The sequence below is a fragment of the Pholcus phalangioides genome, unplaced genomic scaffold, assembly GCF_987345545.1.
Source record: "Pholcus phalangioides strain wild (caught in Gottingen) unplaced genomic scaffold, Ppha-v1.0 ptg000022l_1, whole genome shotgun sequence".
NCBI lineage: Eukaryota > Metazoa > Arthropoda > Arachnida > Araneae > Pholcidae > Pholcus > Pholcus phalangioides.
Genome location: NW_028301615.1, coordinates 15873024 through 15891811, shown reverse-complemented (window position 1 = coordinate 15891811; position 18788 = coordinate 15873024). Strand labels below are relative to the sequence as shown.

The 18788-nt window shown below is 34.0% G+C and overlaps 1 protein-coding gene across 2 annotated transcripts in view; it reads right to left on the bottom strand.

Annotated features, from left to right (window-relative positions):
- Positions 1–8278: 8278 nt before the first annotated feature.
- The window catches only part of Cdep (Chondrocyte-derived ezrin-like domain containing protein), a 61124-nt gene continuing 50614 nt past the window's right edge, over positions 8279–18788 (bottom strand). The window contains exons 21-26 of one of the 2 annotated variants that reach the window (XM_089249830.1): positions 16388–16560; positions 14435–14541; positions 13886–14061; positions 13639–13746; positions 11356–11507; positions 8279–9132 (exon numbers count right to left, since the gene is read on the bottom strand). In XM_089249830.1, the coding sequence (XP_089105956.1) occupies positions 9087–9132; positions 11356–11507; positions 13639–13746; positions 13886–14061; positions 14435–14541; positions 16388–16560 (762 nt within the window). In that variant the 3' untranslated portion in view covers positions 8279–9086. The remainder of the gene's footprint in view (positions 9133–11355; positions 11508–13638; positions 13747–13885; positions 14062–14434; positions 14542–16387; positions 16561–18788) is intronic. The other variant, XM_089249829.1, reaches the window with a different exon arrangement.

Genomic DNA, 18788 nt, shown 5'->3' with positions numbered 1-18788 from the left:
AGACCTACAACGGTAAAATCATCAAACATTACACTTCACTCGTAGTACGAAAAATATGTGGTAGATGGCAGCACTCTATCACAAGCATTACACAGAAACAAGCTTCACATTAGGTTCACAACACGGACACCCACATTCCAACTTGTATCAATTTGTTAGAAGTTTCGCAGAGGAATGGACGAGGTACATGTTGGTTTAGTAGTGGTACTAAAGGGGGCGAAAACCCCAAAAACGAATGGAACACGTGATTTCTCATCAATGCAAATCCACAGCAGGCAAAATGACCAACGAGGTGACTGAGGAAAAAGATGCCCATAACTAAATGTTCGCAAATTAGTGGTATCTATTCTTTTCGAATAAATGGATTGACATTACGTGATCACGTAATTAGTCGACTTCAGACGGAGATAGACTTGAAAATCTGGGGGGCGCACGCGATGATGCCAATTCATATACTGTATACGCAAATACATTAGGTAAGTCGGTTTTACTTTTGATGCTGGTAGCCCCTCCCCATGTCCCCCCTGTATCTCCACCCGTGACGTAACTTTTTCTTAATCAATCATGCACGCTCCGTAGTCAACAGATTCAGAAATGAGAACGCATGCACGAGCACTCCTGGAAATGCCGCACCCATGTTTATAAAAGATGGCGCCACTGTAAAAAAAAAAAAAAAGTTTTCAAATTGGGTTAACCAGCATCAGAAAATCAGAATGCAGGCTTGTGCTGCCTTGTAATGAATCTCTTCACAACCCAGCGCCACTGCATTTGAATCGTATTTGCATGCCCCCCCCCCCCCATGCTGCAGCAGAGGCCTCTGATCAGATTTTTCAAGGGCACTAGTGAATTTAGTGTGTGAGCAGGGCCGTCTTAACGCATGGACCGAGGGCCTCAGAAAAACGAGTAGGTGAATTTTCGGGAATTTCCCAGGTAGGGTCTCAGAAAAATCACTTGGCTCGATGTTCTTAAGACGGCCCTGTGTGTGAGGAGGAAACAAAAAAAATTAAAAGAATCATCCTGGGTCGAAGTCCTGACAGCTCCACTCTACTGACGGTGGGGGGAGATACCGGATTCCGAAACATATGTCCTCATTTCCAAGTTCCGGAATCCGGTATCATGTACATGAATGAAATATAATTTGGGAACCGAGGACAAAAAGGTGAAATTTTAAAAAAATGTATGAGTGAGCTTAAAATAACAAAAAATGGTGACGTTCGGGTAACCTTAATATACTACAACTAAACCACACATGCACCTCATCCACATTCCTCTGCAGAACTTCTAACGAATTGGTGCATGGTGAAATGTACATGTTGTGAACTTAACGTGAAGTTTATTTCCGTGCAATGCTGGTTACGTGTAGTGTGTGTGCTGCCATCAATTTTTTTAACTGAGTGAAGTGTAATGATTGAATAATTGTACCATTGTAAGCTTCATATAAGCTGCAGGATATTTTTTTGTAAACTGTTCCACTGCAGTTTTCTTAATTGAATCAAGAGAGTAAAATTAAAATTTTGCTCTTAGATCATAATTATTGCAAAAACAGCAATCGCAATTATCCTGTTCTCTATGCATAAAGACTATTTACTAAGCAGATATGACTGAGTAAAAATATGATTATTGTTGTAACCAAGGCAGCAACTACAGCTGACACAACCACACATTTTGGCGCCTCCACATAGCGGTCCTAGCTATAATAAATGATTATGCAAATGAAAACAAAAACAAAGTTTATAATAAGGACAATATAATTTTATTACATGCAACTTCTAATAAACGATGCACAGCTGCTCTTTTTTTTCCATTCTTCGTAGGAGAAGGCAATATAATACGCACAAGGAAGCAGCACGGCACAATAATGAAAATACAATTTCAATACTGTATCAATTTGTTAACAGTAAATGTATAAGCACCATTGTCACCATTGTATAAATGTGATAAATGCTCTTACAGAGAGAGTGAGGGGGAAAAAATGGCAAATTTCATCCTTCCTCAAGAATTTCCTATATGTGACGAACACAATCATTCCTTCCTTTCAAATTTTATACCATGAGATTCTAAACATCATTCTCCAGGGTAAATAGTAAAATGTATAATAGTTTCATTCTAGCACAGCTAACAAGGCAAATATATATTTAAAAAAAAAAAAGTTCGCTAACTCAAAAATGGTATTAACTGGTGGGTGATATAATGGGTTTAATGATTTATGATCGATTGGCAATGTAGAGGAGTATACATTCCTACATGATATGTTCAAGCAAAATAGTAATACAATACATAAAATATTCACTTAGTTATGATAGTGGTTTAAATCCTGGCATCGAACCAATGACAAGCATTTATAGATAATAATAGAGGTAGGTTATTTTTTTCCATCATACTCGCAACAATATAACATCCAGTAAATTCCAATATCAGAATGAATAAAAACACAGAAAATTAAAATTTAAAAAGTCTGTACAAGAATCAGTGGAACGGTGGTAAATGTTTTGATCGCAATGATATTGGGTGAACAACTCAGTAGTATCAATTAGATTATTGTAAATATTGTCAACATCTTTTTTTTTCTTCAGAACATATAGCATGGGCATAGATGCCAATTCCGAAACCCAAAAAGTCTGTAGTTTGTCACATGACAAATCATTTTGTTGCTGAAGAAAACATCATACAAATTAAAAGGGAAATTGGGAATTTTTCAGGGTGATCATATGACCTGTATTCCTGGGACATTCCCGTATCTTCCAGTAATTTTGGCACGCCTAAAAATTAAAAAAAAAAATATGTGTGTCCTATGATTACTCATCACATATTTCTATATCTGTGTCAGAGGTAAAAGGCATTTGCCAAAAGGGAAATTTTACAGGAGAGCCATTTGAGGATTTTTTTTTTTTCTAGTATGGGTTCCTATGGAGCTCATTTATGTTATAGTGTGTGAATATCTGTTATTTATTGAAATAGGACTTGGTGTCCTATACCTATGTGTAGTGTAACAAAAGTACAGCAAATTAATAGCATTACCCCAATAGTGACAAAAATGGACATAGCGCTCTTTATCTCCATCATACAGATGTGCTTTCTCATGTTAAATGTTTTTTTTTTTTTTTTTTTGTGGAATTCCTTATAATCTACTGCAATTTTCAATAGCACTTCATTTCTTAACACTGGTGACTTTTTTGGAGATGATAGCAATTGGAAACTTCCAATATTTTTTTCGGAAAAACATGGTCACTGAGATTGCAAGGAATAGGGGATTTTCTTTAGGACTTTTAATTTGTGTAGCACGATTTCAGGATTTTTAGGGATGTTTCTATAAAACAAAAAATTTGAAGAATCCAGGCTTCCGACCGAAAAATTTTGATAATGTTGGAAAATTGGCACATGTGCATGGGTCTTTTTTCTGTCAACAGCACTATTTTATGCCAAGCTAGGGCTCCTCTATCTATAAAATTAGTAACACGCAAAATCGGCAGATGTCATACCATTCCAGCAATATCACATCATTCCACATGTGGAGCTGTTCATAATACACATACGTATCTCGAAGCAAAAGTTTTTGGATCACTGAGCAAAGGGGGAGGGCATGAGTGCCGAATTCTAAGATACTTGTCTATCACCATGAATATGACTATCAACTCTGTGGGTTCAATCTGAGGGAACAGAAATGAGAAGTTATTTCCCTATCCACCTACGGCAACCACTGATAGATGATGCTTCAATGCGTCCTCGACTGAAGTATAACATGCCTTTACAAAGGAAGAGGTAATAATGAACTCTTTAAACATATGAAAGCTTTCATAAAATACACCACATTACAATACTATATTTGTGAATTTGTGCATTATTTGTAAGAATTTATTGAATTCATTTTATATACAAGGTGTGATCGGTAAGTAAAGTGAATCACTAGTTCAGGCAGTAGCTGTAAAGTAAGAGTTTTTAGTGAATTGCGTAATGGAACAAAGAATCAATATGAAATTATGTTTCGAATCTGGCAAAACTGCAACAGAAACCCACAAAATATGTACAGAGATGAAGTTGTATCTCGCAAGGCAGTATTTCAGTGGTTCACATGAAGATCGTGAAAATGTAGATGATCACCATTGTAGGAGACGGGATGATACCCCAGAATAGCAATACATGTTGACTGAGTTTGGCAATTATTGTTCTGCATTTGTCCATCTGAACTTTGCCGAAAGAATTGAATCTTTTGAGTGACATTATTCAAACCATTGTGACTGGAGATTTGGGTAAATGAAAATTTTGTGTAAGGTTTGTCTTTCATCATCTAAGCAACAAAAAAAAACAACAGCGAATGGAGTTGTGCGGCAACTTCATCGATACAGCAGATACAACATTTTTACAGCCAGTCTTTACTGGAAAAGATAACTTGGGTGTTCTAATAACATCCACAAACTGAAATACTGCCCGAGAGATAGTTTTATCTCTGTGCACATTTTGCTGCAGTATTACCCAATTTGAAACAGAATGTCATATTGCTTCTCTGCTCCATTATGCAACGCACTAACAACTCTTACGCTATAGCTACCACATAAACAAACACCTGCCAAGAAATTTTGAAAAACAGGTGCAGATGTTACATAGGGAAAAACATAACCCTCATGTGGCAGTGCATCGGGCTGTTCACATTTTCGAAATGAGAGGCGATTCACCCTATTTACCAGTCATACCTTGTATATAAAATGAATTCAATAAATCTCGCATATAGCAAGTTATGCTCAAGATGCCAGGATTTACCACACTTATCATAAACCAAGTATATAATAGCCAAAAAGACAACAAAAACAAAACATGAAGCACGAGTGCAGGAGACAGAGAGAGCGCAGGCAGAACAAAGTATGACCAATATGGCATCAGGCACTTGAGACTGAACACAAAACTTGAGTACGCTTCTCAGGTTTTACATTAAAAAAAACTTTTTTTTTCATCTTTCTCTATGATCTAAGGCTATTTATACATCAAGGAAATACATTACCGTTTCATGTAATTAACCTGGCAACAATATGATATATAATGAAACACTGTACAAACATGCTCTATTAATTACTCGTATATATGCATATGTATATATAGTTCTGAAATTTTTTTCTTGAATATGAGATTCCAACAAGTGCAGTACAATGATTTTTTTTTGTATTCCCCTCCCCCCCTTTATTTGATATAACAATGTCCAACAAAGCATTTATCTTATTTACCACAAGTTTATTTCAAGGAACTGTTTGTCTTGTCACCGTTTTTTCCTGAATTGATATCCTAAAAAGTTTTTAAACTTTAAAAACGCAAACAAAGAAAAAACATCTAGATAGAACTTCCAAAATTTTGACAGATTTATTTTTCTTGTACATTATAAATTCTCGTTGTGATGCCTTGGCTTGATAACTTTTTTAAAACATATCGTATATCATCACAGACTTGGCTGTAATATATTTTCAAGAATAATTTTGATCATTAAATATTTGTACGCAAATGCTCAGGCAGTACTGGAATATGTGATAAGTATGAATAAAGTTCGAGGACATAAACTGGTTTTGTTGAGACAAGCACTGAAGTAACATAGAACAGCTAAAATAAAATTATATTTCAATCGATAAATTGGGCACTTAAACCTGTAAGAAACGGATCATCAAGAAACTGAATTGATATTTCGTTTTAGACTGATTTCTGTTTTATAAAGATGCACATCAAAGTACTGGTCATCGAACAGACTATCTTTTGATTCTGTTCAAGACAATTTTCCATCTCATACAGTGTGCATCTTAGACAGGCTTCACTGTAATAATGTTTTTAGCTTATACATACAGTAGAAGATTTATACAATGGTTGTCATGGAAAAAATGGTTTACCTCCTACTAATTCAGGGGTTCTTGACCTATGGGTCACTGGGGCATCTGATGAGGTGGGTCATACAAATTAGATAAATTTTTTGTTACCCTCCCCCTCCCTTCGATTCTGGGGAGTATCTTTGGCATCCTGGGATAGGACCCAGACTTTTTTTTTGGATCCTCTTCAACCAGTGTTTCCCAATCTTTTTGATGTTGCAGATATCCTTCCCCACCCCCCCCCCTCCCCCCCACTGTGATGAAGGTCAATATACCACAGACTCCCTTACAAAGTACTCCTGAACCTCAGGGGTCCGCAGAGGACAGATTTAAAATCACTGTTTTAAGCCATGATTTCATAAATTTTCCATGAGAAGCAGGTAACTAAAAATAGATAATATTATAGAACGCAGAGGTACTGAAAAATAACTGTGCAAAAATATGAACACACTAAGCAACAATTGAGTGGCTTCACATCAGAGATGGACATCTGTCAAAAAAAATTGAGTTAGAATTAATTTCCTATAGGATTTTTCTCACTTTTTTGAATGGTGAAATCTATTTCTATCAATAACGAATAAAAGCACATTATTTCTGGCTTTAAAAAAAAAAACCACCAGTATACAATGGTCGTTTTTTCTCAACTTACTGAAGGTTGCAAATGTCTGTCTTTAATAAGAAGCCACTCAATTAATGAAAATTTATAATTGATGAGAATTTGAAATTAATGAAAGAAATTCCAGAACTAATGAAAGAAATAATTTCAGAATTAGCAAAGGTTTTCAATAATTTTAGCATTCTATTTGATTCTGGGTCCCAAGCTAAGGACCCATTGGCCCACCTGTTAGCATGCCTCGGAGTGATTTCACAAATTTCGAAAACAAAACATTTTGTTATTTAGAAATACTCAATAGTAATTTTTAAATTTGAAATAGACCCCAGGCCACAAAGTTGATTGAGGTTGTTGATTTTGGGTAGCAGCTAAAAATGGTCAAGTGCCCTTGGTCTAACCTAGTGAATCCCAACGTGGGTGATGGAAAGTTCCAGGGGGAGGTAGAAGCTACGGGTATAACATAGGATCCCATGGGTTAGACTGCGTTGGGGGGCATGGGACAAAAAAGGTTGGGAAACTTTGGTCTAACCAAACCATGTATAACAGGGTATGTAGCATATATGATAGTTTGAACCTCTTTGGATGGCCCCTGGACTTAAATAGGGAAATGCAAACAACCCCATTTCAGATCAAGGGTGATCCAAAGAGCTGAAAAAATTAATGCCCGAGAGATTCAGTAGTAAGCGTTCATATGTCTATTTCTTTTGATGATTCATGCCATCCGTAATCAGTAACAATAAAAGTGTGATTTATCAAGGAATGGAAAACCCAATCAAACAATTATATGCGAATAGATTCTTCTCCTCCTCCTTATTGAGCCTTCAAATCTACTTATTCAAATTTTACATAAAAAATAAAGAGTTTTAATATTAAAAATGAACAAAAACATGAGGCTTTAAGAACGTGAAAAACATGTAAAGCATAAATGATAACTATACCCCAATCAATTGGTCTTTTTGTTCTTATAAAATTGATTTAATTCACTTTGATTCAGCAACAACTGTTATACACAGGGTGTTCATAAACTTTAGAAAAAAAAAATTGAAGGAGTGATAACACCCATCGAGATGAACAATATGGAACCTATGGTCGCAATCCACTCAGAGTGTCAGGAAAGCATAAAGTAAATCATCCACATTGAAGTTTCAAGTGAAAAAAAAGAGAAGATGTAATAGAATAATAAGTTGCAGATCAGCGAAATACTAAAAAAAAATGTTCAAGGTGACAGCTAAAGGTGTGGTTACACAGTTCACATTGAGAAATTAAAGACTGGCGCAACCTCTCATAGACTCCTGGTGTAGTATCTATCTTGCTTGCTGCAAGAAAGATGCTTGCGAAGAGATCTTCCTCAGATTCTACAGGTGCCCCCCCCCTCCCCCACACACACAAAAGAAAACCAGTGGATTTAAGTCTGATCCACTCGTTACAATCCAATTCATCGTCCACAATAACTGCCATTCCAGGCATGTTGGGCAGCAGTACTAGTGTGGTGGGGCTCTTTCATACAAAAAAACCTTCATGCTCCCTATGAAGAGAGCGGAACTGGCAGAGCAGAAATGATGTCAGAAGTGAGGACTGGTGCTTGACGGACGTGTTTCCAAGTTTAGATTTTCTGACACTCTGTGTGTGTTGTGAGTGGATTGAAACTATATATTCCACTGTAAATATTATTTGTCTCAATGGGTATCAATCACCTGTCCAATTTTCTCTGAACAGTTTACAAATACTGTATAACATTTTAAAAATACACAGATTCCCTCTCCTAATTTACAAAAACCATGAGATCTCAAATCTTGTAGGATAACAGCAGAATTGGATTTTTTTTTTTGTCAAGAGAATAACTAAAAAAAATAAAAGAGACAATGATTATCAAGTCTGTTTTCATCTAAAATCTTTTGATGTAAATCGAAGAAATTAAGGCAGCCAGAAAACAACAGAGCTAAACTTTGTGAAGATGACTTAAGTGATTTATAGAAACTATACGGGATAATTTCAGAGTAATGAGACTTTTCTTATCACGATTATAATTTGCATTCAAACAATAAACAATCTTTTAAAAATCACAATAACGAGTCAAAAAGAGATTTTTTTGTAAAAACGACTAACATCAAACTGATCACACACACGTTAGTTGCAAACATACAAACCACGCAAAAGTGCACGTAACTCATAATAATAAAAAAACCAAATAAAAGCATTTAAAAAATTGTTTAAAAAAACACATTCATAAAAACTGCATTCCGATAACCATCTTTCAACTTCAAGATGTGTGTGTTATATATATATAATATATTCAATAACTTACATTAAGAGGTTTCAATCAATGAATCAAAGAAAGAAAAGATGAGAAGATGAGGTAGAAAAAAAAGTTTTTAAAAGTAAGAAAAAAAAAAAGAGATGATATATTCGGAAAACTCATCATTCAGGCTGCTGATGATTTTCCTCGTCCAAAGTAAAATTCAATCCCTTATGGCAGGTCTCTGAGCAGCGGCAGGTTTTCACATTTCTTTTTTTTTTCTTTTTCAGATCTCTTGCAGTTACTTCCATCTGTTCCCAGCACAGAACAAAATAATTCAAGTTCTTTTTAAAATTATGTAAATTTCAATTTAAAACAATTTGTGTGGTTCAGTAATATTTCAAACATCTTTTCGAAGTGTGGCACTCTGGATGACTTCGATCCACCTACACAGACAAAAAAAACTGACTTCATTTTCATTAAAAATGAAACTCATGATTTTCTATACTGTAGATATCATACACAACCATGCATCTTCAGAACCATGCAATAGGTGGATTTAATAATAGATACGATAGACAAATTTGTGCCTGTTTGGGGAGGGGGGATACAATCTTTCTGAAGAAAAGCAAAACGATTGTTATTATGTCCCCCTGCTTTGGTTCTTACTCTTCATTTCCCATATTGTCTCCCGCATGCCAGAAGCACAAATGTGCAATTTTTTTTTTCGCCATCAGCTAGTTGGATACCTTATTTTATTAAGTTGTGCATAAAATAAAATGTGTATCTCTATTGAAACATGTTCCAAAACATTTTAAGAAAATAACTTCCATAGAGTAGCATGGGCAGAGTAAATACTCAAACGCCATTTCCCACGTTCTTTTTCACCCAAGGACATTACACATTCGTGCTTCTGGCATGAGAGGAGACAATATATAAAGAAATTTTTGAAATAGTCAGCAAAAATTATTCCATTGTATAAAAAAATGATTTTATTACACTTAATCACCAATTGCGATTGATCGAGGTCAGTTTGAGAATTAATACTATACCTTATCTCATTCATTTCTCTCTTCTGAAACTACACATAACCCCCCATATGTGATGTGATTATCTGCTAAAACTTTTATTATGCAAGTACATTTTAATATGTGAATTACAAATTTATTGGACTGCAATTATTTTTGTAAAAAAGAAAAAAAATTATAAATTTTTTTTTAGATAACACAATGCCATATTGAGTGTAAAATACAGTCAAACTGAGTTTTAACGGCATCAGAGATTCCATGAAATATATTGCCATAATAACGGAGGTGTTACAACCAAGGTAAACTTTTCAAAACCTTTTAAATGTGAAAATATAATCAGGCGCAATCAAATACCACACATGAAAATTGAATTTCATTAAGATTAGGGGATAAGATTATACTAAACCATATTTTATTTGCAAAACTGTGGCAAATCAGAATCATAAACAAGGGACATTGCGAATTCTCATCAAAAATGTTATCAAGTTAGTTAAATTGCTGAACATTGACTCTAGAACAGCCTTTTTAAAATCAACAACAGAAAAAATTATGATAATTGAAATAATTACTAATTAGTTTTTCCAAATTGAAATAATTAGATAAAAAAAATCAGCTTGACAATAATTAGATTAAGAATTGGAGTAACAACCTATGCCGTTGTAACCATCTGACTGGTTAAACAGAATCTCAAGGGACCAAGTTTTTTTTCTGTTGAACACAGGTTTCTGCTTAATAAAGGTTCAATTGATATAAATGTGCAAAATCAGGTTTCCACAGCATTTTCTGTATAAAACTTTACCCCACCCTATTTATCTTCTGAACTGACAATATTTACATTCTTTTTGACTTTCTCTAATATTTTTAATGAGGTTGTCAATATCTGTAGTGTCAGATTCAGTTTGTACATTGTCGTCTATGTTCTGTAATTCCCGCCACCCCTAAGAAGTATTTTTGTGAAGGGGGATATAACGATCTTCCTACCCCTACCACTGTAAAATTTTATGATTCTATAATGGTGTTTTTGTTCCCACCTACATTTTTCCACCCTGCGACCATGGAAAGAAATTTTTGAGAAAGAAAAAAAAACACAAATTCATATAATTTTGTAAGTCTTGCATACCATTTGGAAATCCAACCCTTTCATTGATCTCTCTCATAGAAAGGTCTGCTTTTTCAAAAAAATTAATTGTTACAATTTCACAAAGCAACAGCTTCACTATATATGGTTTATTAACACCACAGCATCAAATACGAAAATGGCTTTTGCTAATCTAAAGGTGGATAATGTTGAACTCACATTGGCAAGCAGAGATTGCATAAAAAATTTTGCTAGAGCACTTTAATATTTTGGATGATCCCTTCATCGACTGGTTGCAAAACACTCAAAGTGTATGTGTGAATTTTTCTGTTAAGAGTGTGCAATTTTCTTTTCCGTTTCGGCATTAGACAGGTTCCATTTAATCTGGGTTTTTAAATGTGTATTTTGACATTTTGGAATAATGGGTCTAAGCTTTTTTTGACAGGTTCCGTTGCAGGCAAGTTTTACCAATTAGTCTGAATTAAAAATCTTTGAAAAATACAAGAACTTAAATCAATCTTTATTTCAATATTTTTCAAAACTGAAGCTGAAAAAATACTCACCGACTGAATATATATTCGCTCTCTGCCCTGAAGAAATAGGCATGGTTTTTGTACTGTAATTTGAAAACAAAATCTTTGCTTATGTTGTCCCTTTGGCTTGGCAACATAACAGTATAGCCCAAAAGAGGCAGGCTCGCCAGTGGGAAGTCATCCTTTGAAGAAAGTAAATTTTAATTATTTTGTTCATGACAACACATAACAACAACATCTAAATTTTACACTATCGACTTTTTAATAATTTGAATACTGATAGTATAACATTTCACATTTCGTAATTCATTCACCTTTTTGAATAAAGTATTTAATCACTTACTTTTCTGGAACATAAAAATTGAAAATACATAGGTAAAATAAGAACACAAAAAAATAATTTATTTTTTCCCTGTGATATAAACTGTGCATATACAAGATATTTGGCAAAAATCATTATCTTAAAGAAAAGATCATCCTAAATGAAACTTTATCCACATTCAGGAATTTCATCTTTTTTTTTCTTCTTTTTTTAATGAATCATATTTATACATAAAATGCACAATACAAGCCAATTTCAATGAGAAGTCAACTTGTAACTCTTTTTCATAGAACTTTTGTTTTAAAATGAAAGTATGGTGGCCAGATGTCCTTGCTAACTGTCTCAAAAAATATATTGAAGATGCCAGTTTTTCTGTTTTCTTTTTATGAATGAGAAAATTTTCTCATGATATGAAATACCTTTATTTAATAAATACTTCTAAACATGCATTTGACAAAACTGATTATTAAATCATTTGCAGGATCTTCAGCCCTTAGCATAAGAATATTTTTTTTTTTTTTTTTTTGCATTTGAAGCACTAGCGCTTTTTTTTTTTTTTTGGTGCACAGAAAAAATGAAATTGGAGTCAGTCGTGTCCATTAGGCAGGCAAAAAATATCATCTAGTAATTGACACATTTTTGATAGTTGCTTTCACCATGAATAGTGAAACATTAGAACGGAAGGAATTTGTCATTTTTTAGAAAGGTATCAATTCTTCTACCCCCTGTTCATATGCCATCTGTTAACTTAAAAAAAAATTTGCACATTACCCAGATTTTTTTTTATTTCACCATCAGGAAATAAAAAAAAAATCTAGATAATAGGTAGATCATTTGGTAAGTAAAGTAAATCTCAAAGATAGCAGCACAATTTAAGCCACCATACTGGAAATCATCGAAAAAGTCTATGGTATCATCATGGCAGAAGGAAGTTGCTTGAGATAAATGATGAAGAGGGCATATCAATAGAACAGGTTCACAATATTTTCTATGAGAAATCCTGGGTGCCAGGATTGGTCATGATTGATCAAAAGTGAATGCAAAAAGCATTTCGAAAGAAAATTTGCTAATTTTGACTTGTAACCCTTGAGACATTCGACAGTGATTTTTGGCTGTGGGTGAAACATGTTTTCAATGGTATACAGCAGAGACAAAACAATGTCTCTGCTAGACATCAAGATAAATCAAAGCGGTGGATGGAGAGTGGTGATATGACACCAAAAACCAAAGGCTGTTTTTGTCTAATAAAAAAATGATGGGCACATTTTTTGGGGGGATTTCAGGCATTCTATATAGACTACCTCCCCAGAAGGATCAAACAATAACTCTGAGGAGTATTTTCAAAAGGGAACATTTTCAACACTTTTAAAAATGCATTTTTTTTTCATTAAATTTTCACTTTTTTTCAACATAGTATTTAAATATTCTTCCCCTACTCCTGTATGCTACTTGCTACTTTTGTAAAGGAATTCATTCTGGACGAATACGTTTTTTACTTCTACTTAACTTTGATGAATGTGGAATTGTCCCCTTTTGAAAATAAGCTCCTCAATTGGAGAATATTATGCCATAATTCTGGGAAATTTTGAAAGAACAGCTGCAGATGAAATGGCCAAGATTGATGCACAAAACAGTCCTGTGTCCTCATCATCTCATAGATAGACTGTTTCACTCATAGTTTGAAAAATAGAGATGGCAGCATGATAACAAACATTACACACAAGCAAACTTCAGGTCGGTTTCACAATACATACATGCACATTCCACCATGTACCATTAAAAGTTCCACAGAGGAATATGGATGAGAGGTGCATGTGTGATTTAGTAGCTATACCATTGAATTTGAGAACCTGTCATACTTATCAAACAACTCTCATATATATATAATTGTATGTAATAATCTATACTGAGAAACTCTAACAGTCTTCTTAACACATAATCTGCAATATACAGGAAACTACACTAAATTGTGGAAATCATGGATGCCTCACCTGATAAGACTTGTAGAAGAAAAGGCAGAAATTTGTGAACACAACCCATAACTTTTGCCATCCACTACTGCTCTTGAACTTTCGCAGCAGATAGCCACTCAAATAATTCTAGAAATAGCAAGTGAAGATGGGAGGTAAAGAATACCATTAAATATTATAGCTTATATAACTCACCAAAGAAAAATATAATAGTGATAATTATGCATAATTTCCTTGTGTATATTCTTTAACAAGATTATTATTTTACCAATAAAGCATTTTTGTAATCATCTCTGGAAACACTGGTATTCCGATGCCAACAAACATGGACAGTAGTGTTTGAGCGATGCTGATGATGCTTCTCTGCTTGTGCTCCACCACCACTGGCTACCAACTCAGCACTGTGGAGACCATCGTTCTTACCAAGAACTTCTTCGGAAGAGCCTACGAGATATCCAAACAAACAAAACAGCAGTGAAAAACAAAAAAATTTCTCCAAAAAATATCTGCTTTATCCAGCAATTATGCATGCTTGTAACTAAATGCATGAAGGAATAAAAAAATTACATCATTATAATATTAAATATGTTTAAGGCTTAGTTGTTAATTTTTGTGAATGAAAATTAGAGAAACTTTTCAAAATCTACAAAAAAAAAAAAAATCTTCCAGAAAAATACAAATGGCTTTCATAAATTGAACAGCGATATTTTTTGCTGCTAAAATCGATCTGAGATCGAAATTTTCCCGAAGTATCAGAAAAGGATTTTAAATTTGAGAGAATCTCCAGCCAAGTTTAAAATAATTAGCTCAAACTCACTGCAAGAGCGAAGACTGGAATAGTACATCCTGTCATCATTGGTCTCCTTGGCTGTAAGGATTGTCTCTGTTAAGTCTCTAAACCATTTTCTCCTTTCTTCTTCAGAACTACAAAAATGAAATCAAAAAAATCAATATAACATACTTCTTAAATAAATCTTGAAATGTAGCACAAAAAATGAACAAGATGTGGTATATATATAATCAATAGCATAACATAGTTCACATAGAATTCCATAAAAATAAGCTCTATAATGATCATATATTATAGTGACCATTCAATTACAATGACCAATAGGATGAGTTCCAAATACTTTCCTATTCGTGATCTATGACTTGATCATCAACCCCCCCCCCCCCATTTCTTGAAGTCGGGGGGGGGGGGAGATTTTCATTCAGATCGGGGAAAAAGGTTTTAACACTGAAGGACATGCCATACAATAACCATCCATAATGAAATTTTCTTATGATACGAAGGAAAATATATTATATAGCTATATTATATATAAAAATATAGCTATTGGAGTTACATTTTCATGCACTCTCATATAAACTTCTTACTTTTGATATGGTTGTCTCAAATAAGCACAAAGGGATCCTTGGATATTAGATTTTCCTAACCGGATGCATTTTTACTGGTACTGCTTATATTTTAAACAAAAATGGACAATAAAGTTTTTTATTTTGTTCAAATACATAATTTTTTATTACTTTAACTGTCATGCTTTAGATATAACGACTTCCCAAGGTAACATATGTTTTCCCTTGAACAAAGGGGGGTCATTATAACAAGTATCCACTGTATTAAGATGCCTGCTTATGTAAACAGAAACAATTTTTGAGGCCTTTGAATACTTTCAAGTTATCTGAGACAACACTGACATTATGTGAACAAGCATATGAAAACTGTATTGAGTAAAAACTTTAAAAACCATTTTAAGACTATGTGATCGAAACGACTAAAAAGAGGAAAATCCGTTGAGTTACTTGAATCATAACAGAAAGAATGTTCAAGCAATCAACCCAAATACAGTTCACTTTATTAACGCCAGGGCCTGACAAATTGAAAATAAAAATTAGCATGAGCCAAAATTAGCTGGAGCCAAGCATGGTTTTTGCTAGAGAAAAAACACCCAAATAACCTGTGTCTTTTTTTTTCGTCTAATTTTTCGTGACTATATATATATATATGTCATTCCCATGTAAAAAGACGTACGTAATGAAATCAGGCAATTATCTGTCATCGTTAGACTTCGATTAAACTACCACATTTAGAAAACTTTAGGAGCCAATACCAATTTTCTAGTCACCATAGTGACCTAGCCCCTGAGATTTGTAGGCAGATTAAAATGAGCACATTCATCAGAGAATTCCAGTTTTTCCAACTGAATGGAAAATTTTGTTTTTGTCTGTTTTAAAAACTATAATCCTTTTCCCTCACTGTCCATATTACAATAAGTAAATCTTAATTTTTCTCTCGGGAATTCCGAGAAAAATTCTGAGAAATTGAATGCGAAAAAGTACTGGGTGGGTGGAGGGTGCGCAACCCTGGTTCAAACTAGTTTCGTTTTTTTAATTCAGTGGGCTTTTGTATAGTGATTTGTTAAATTAATGTTCAGTCAGCATTATCCGCAAACAGTAATTCATTTTTCTATCAAATTAAGTTAAAAAATAAATTGATGATGAAATTAATTTTCTTTTTTTCATTTTGAAAATGGTTTTGTTCTTATCTGTAATCTGTTTAACACGAAAAATTTCTATGGTTTTCAGATTTGCACAGAGAAGATTCAACTACAATAACATATTATTTTTACATAATGATTTGTCGAATGAAGTTAGGATCACCCTCTAACAAGGTTCACACAATTTGGAAACCATTTAATAGCATGGCAGATTTAATATCTAGTTAACTATGGTTCTGCTCATTATAATCAACATTGCAAAATTGTATCACCTGGCTGCTACCATTAAAGCTCGATTTCCACCATATATTGTGAAACAATTGGTAACACCCATTTTAGGTTCCGTTTCTTCAACCATGACACCTTCCAAGGGAAGCTGTCCATGAGCTTTAAACTGTAATTGGGCTGTTGGAGCTCTACTAGTGTAGAGGAGTATATCAGAAAACTGTAAGGAAAAAAAAGTAAAGGTGAGTTAAGAAGTTCTAACTATCACAGATCATCCATATTGATAAAAATATGTTTTATAAACTGGCACGATTTTTGAGCATCATGAAAATAAATCGGATTTGAATCTGAACAATGTCTGAACATTGAAGGACTGGACACATCCAACTTCCCATCTCAAGGAGATATGGAAGCATAAAACAAACATGTGAAACTCTGGACAACATGTGTGAAGACAATGTTCTTTGGAAAGAGACAATGTTTCTAAGTTTCTAGTAATAAGGATTTGATCTTGGCATGACATTATCGGATGCACAACAGTGCCCACACACAAATCAGCCTGATTTATGAGTACCACAAAAACAGGTCAGATTTTGAATACACAAATACCTTTATAACACATGTGAAGGCAATATTCAATACCTCGTTGGAAAGATGAAGATTCCAAGTTTCTAGTAGTAAGAGTTTGATCTCAGTATGACCAATCAGATAGCACAATAGTGTTCATACATTGAAAATCGGTATAGCTTGGGACCACTGCCTACTATCACCTAATGTGAGATATCATTGATTTTGTCTTAGCAAGTGCTACAAGAATTTAGTGAAATACGAGTAACTAAAGGACATTTAATAAATAATTATAGTCCCAAAAATTACGAAATTTCTGGTTTTTCTCAAAATAATGTGAAATATGACTAATGAATGAAAAAATGGAAAATTATCTCAGAGGATAGAACAACTTGTGGGGATTCAAAAGAATCAGTCTCTAATGCTTTATCTAATGCTAACGTTTTACTATAATTAAGGTATTTACATTAAAAAATTGCAGTCTCTGTCATGTCTCAACACAACCTACGATATTTTTCCCCCTTTTTGTTATTTCTTGGAAAAATAATTGTAATGACTAAAGCCCGGAAGTTCAGGCAAAATGCCATAAATGCCTTTTTTTGCCTATTTTCAAACTTTATTGTAAAAATGCTTTTTAGGAAATTTTTGTGTCATAAATGCCTATTATATTAAGGCATTAAGTTTATTATTGAATTCCAGAGGCCAAAACTTGGATATTTTGAGCATTGAAAACTTCAAAAGAATTGCTCTTTAAAGTTTTCCAAACTCTCAGTATAAATCATCATCAGAAAGCGCTTCTCTCCTCCAGCCCCCTTTAGACGCAAATAAGTGATCTGAGAGATTGGTGTTGCCACGCATCAACCAACTTTGCTTTGACCAGATGGCATTAGACGTGAATGATTTTGTTTCAGATGAACACAGCCCATGTTAGAAAAGCAGAGGAAAATTAGAAATTTTTGTTTCTTCACAGGCTTCACATAATATGTCTCGCTCAGGTACTAGACTGTGTTTCATGCGTATAGCTGAGCAATGACTATATCAAGAGGTCATGAATTGAAGCCATGGCTCACACAAGGCAGGGGTAGGAGCAGACTGCTCTGGTGCACATGATGTTTGAGTGGTTTTATTATTTTTTTGCATCATGAATGCACTTCAAACAACCATGCATATTTATTAAGCATACATATTTAGTATTCGATTAAATTGACCAGTCGCCCTCAGGGGTGTGCAACAGATGCAGCAGCACAGGGCCCCACTCTTGAAGGAGTCGTGCATACGTGGCTTAATATTAAAACATTTTTTTTTTTTTACAAAAATGGAACAAGATAGCCATTTCAACTATAAAAATGATAATGGTTATTCCAAATATTATGACAAATAAACGAGAATCATTCGCAACTCAAAGGAGCCCCACAGATCATTTTCTCTACTGGCTACGTGTCTGGTAATGGTAATCTTGGAATTGGCCTAATCCTGAGGGTCTACTCACATTTTATTTTGGGCTTGAAATCAATTTTACTTCGATAATAATGCAGTTATTATAAACTATAATTAAAAACAATAGACGGATTAAGTGCAACCAATTTTTAAGCTGAAGTTTTTGGACCCTTAATAACTTTGTTTTTAGTTATTTTTTCTTCCTTCCAAAAATTATAAATGCTTTTTTTAGTGCCTATTTTAGGCATTTTAGTGCCTTCTTTGCTGCCTATTTTGATTATTTTTAGTGGCTAAACTTCTGGGCTCTATTAATGGCATGGACCTGAAAAGCTTGTGATTTCTTTAAGACTTCTGTTTATTTTCAATATCAAATTCTTTACGTTGCATCACAATCATTTAACATACAAATGAAATAAGATTTAAGCGAACAAAAAATTTTGGCCA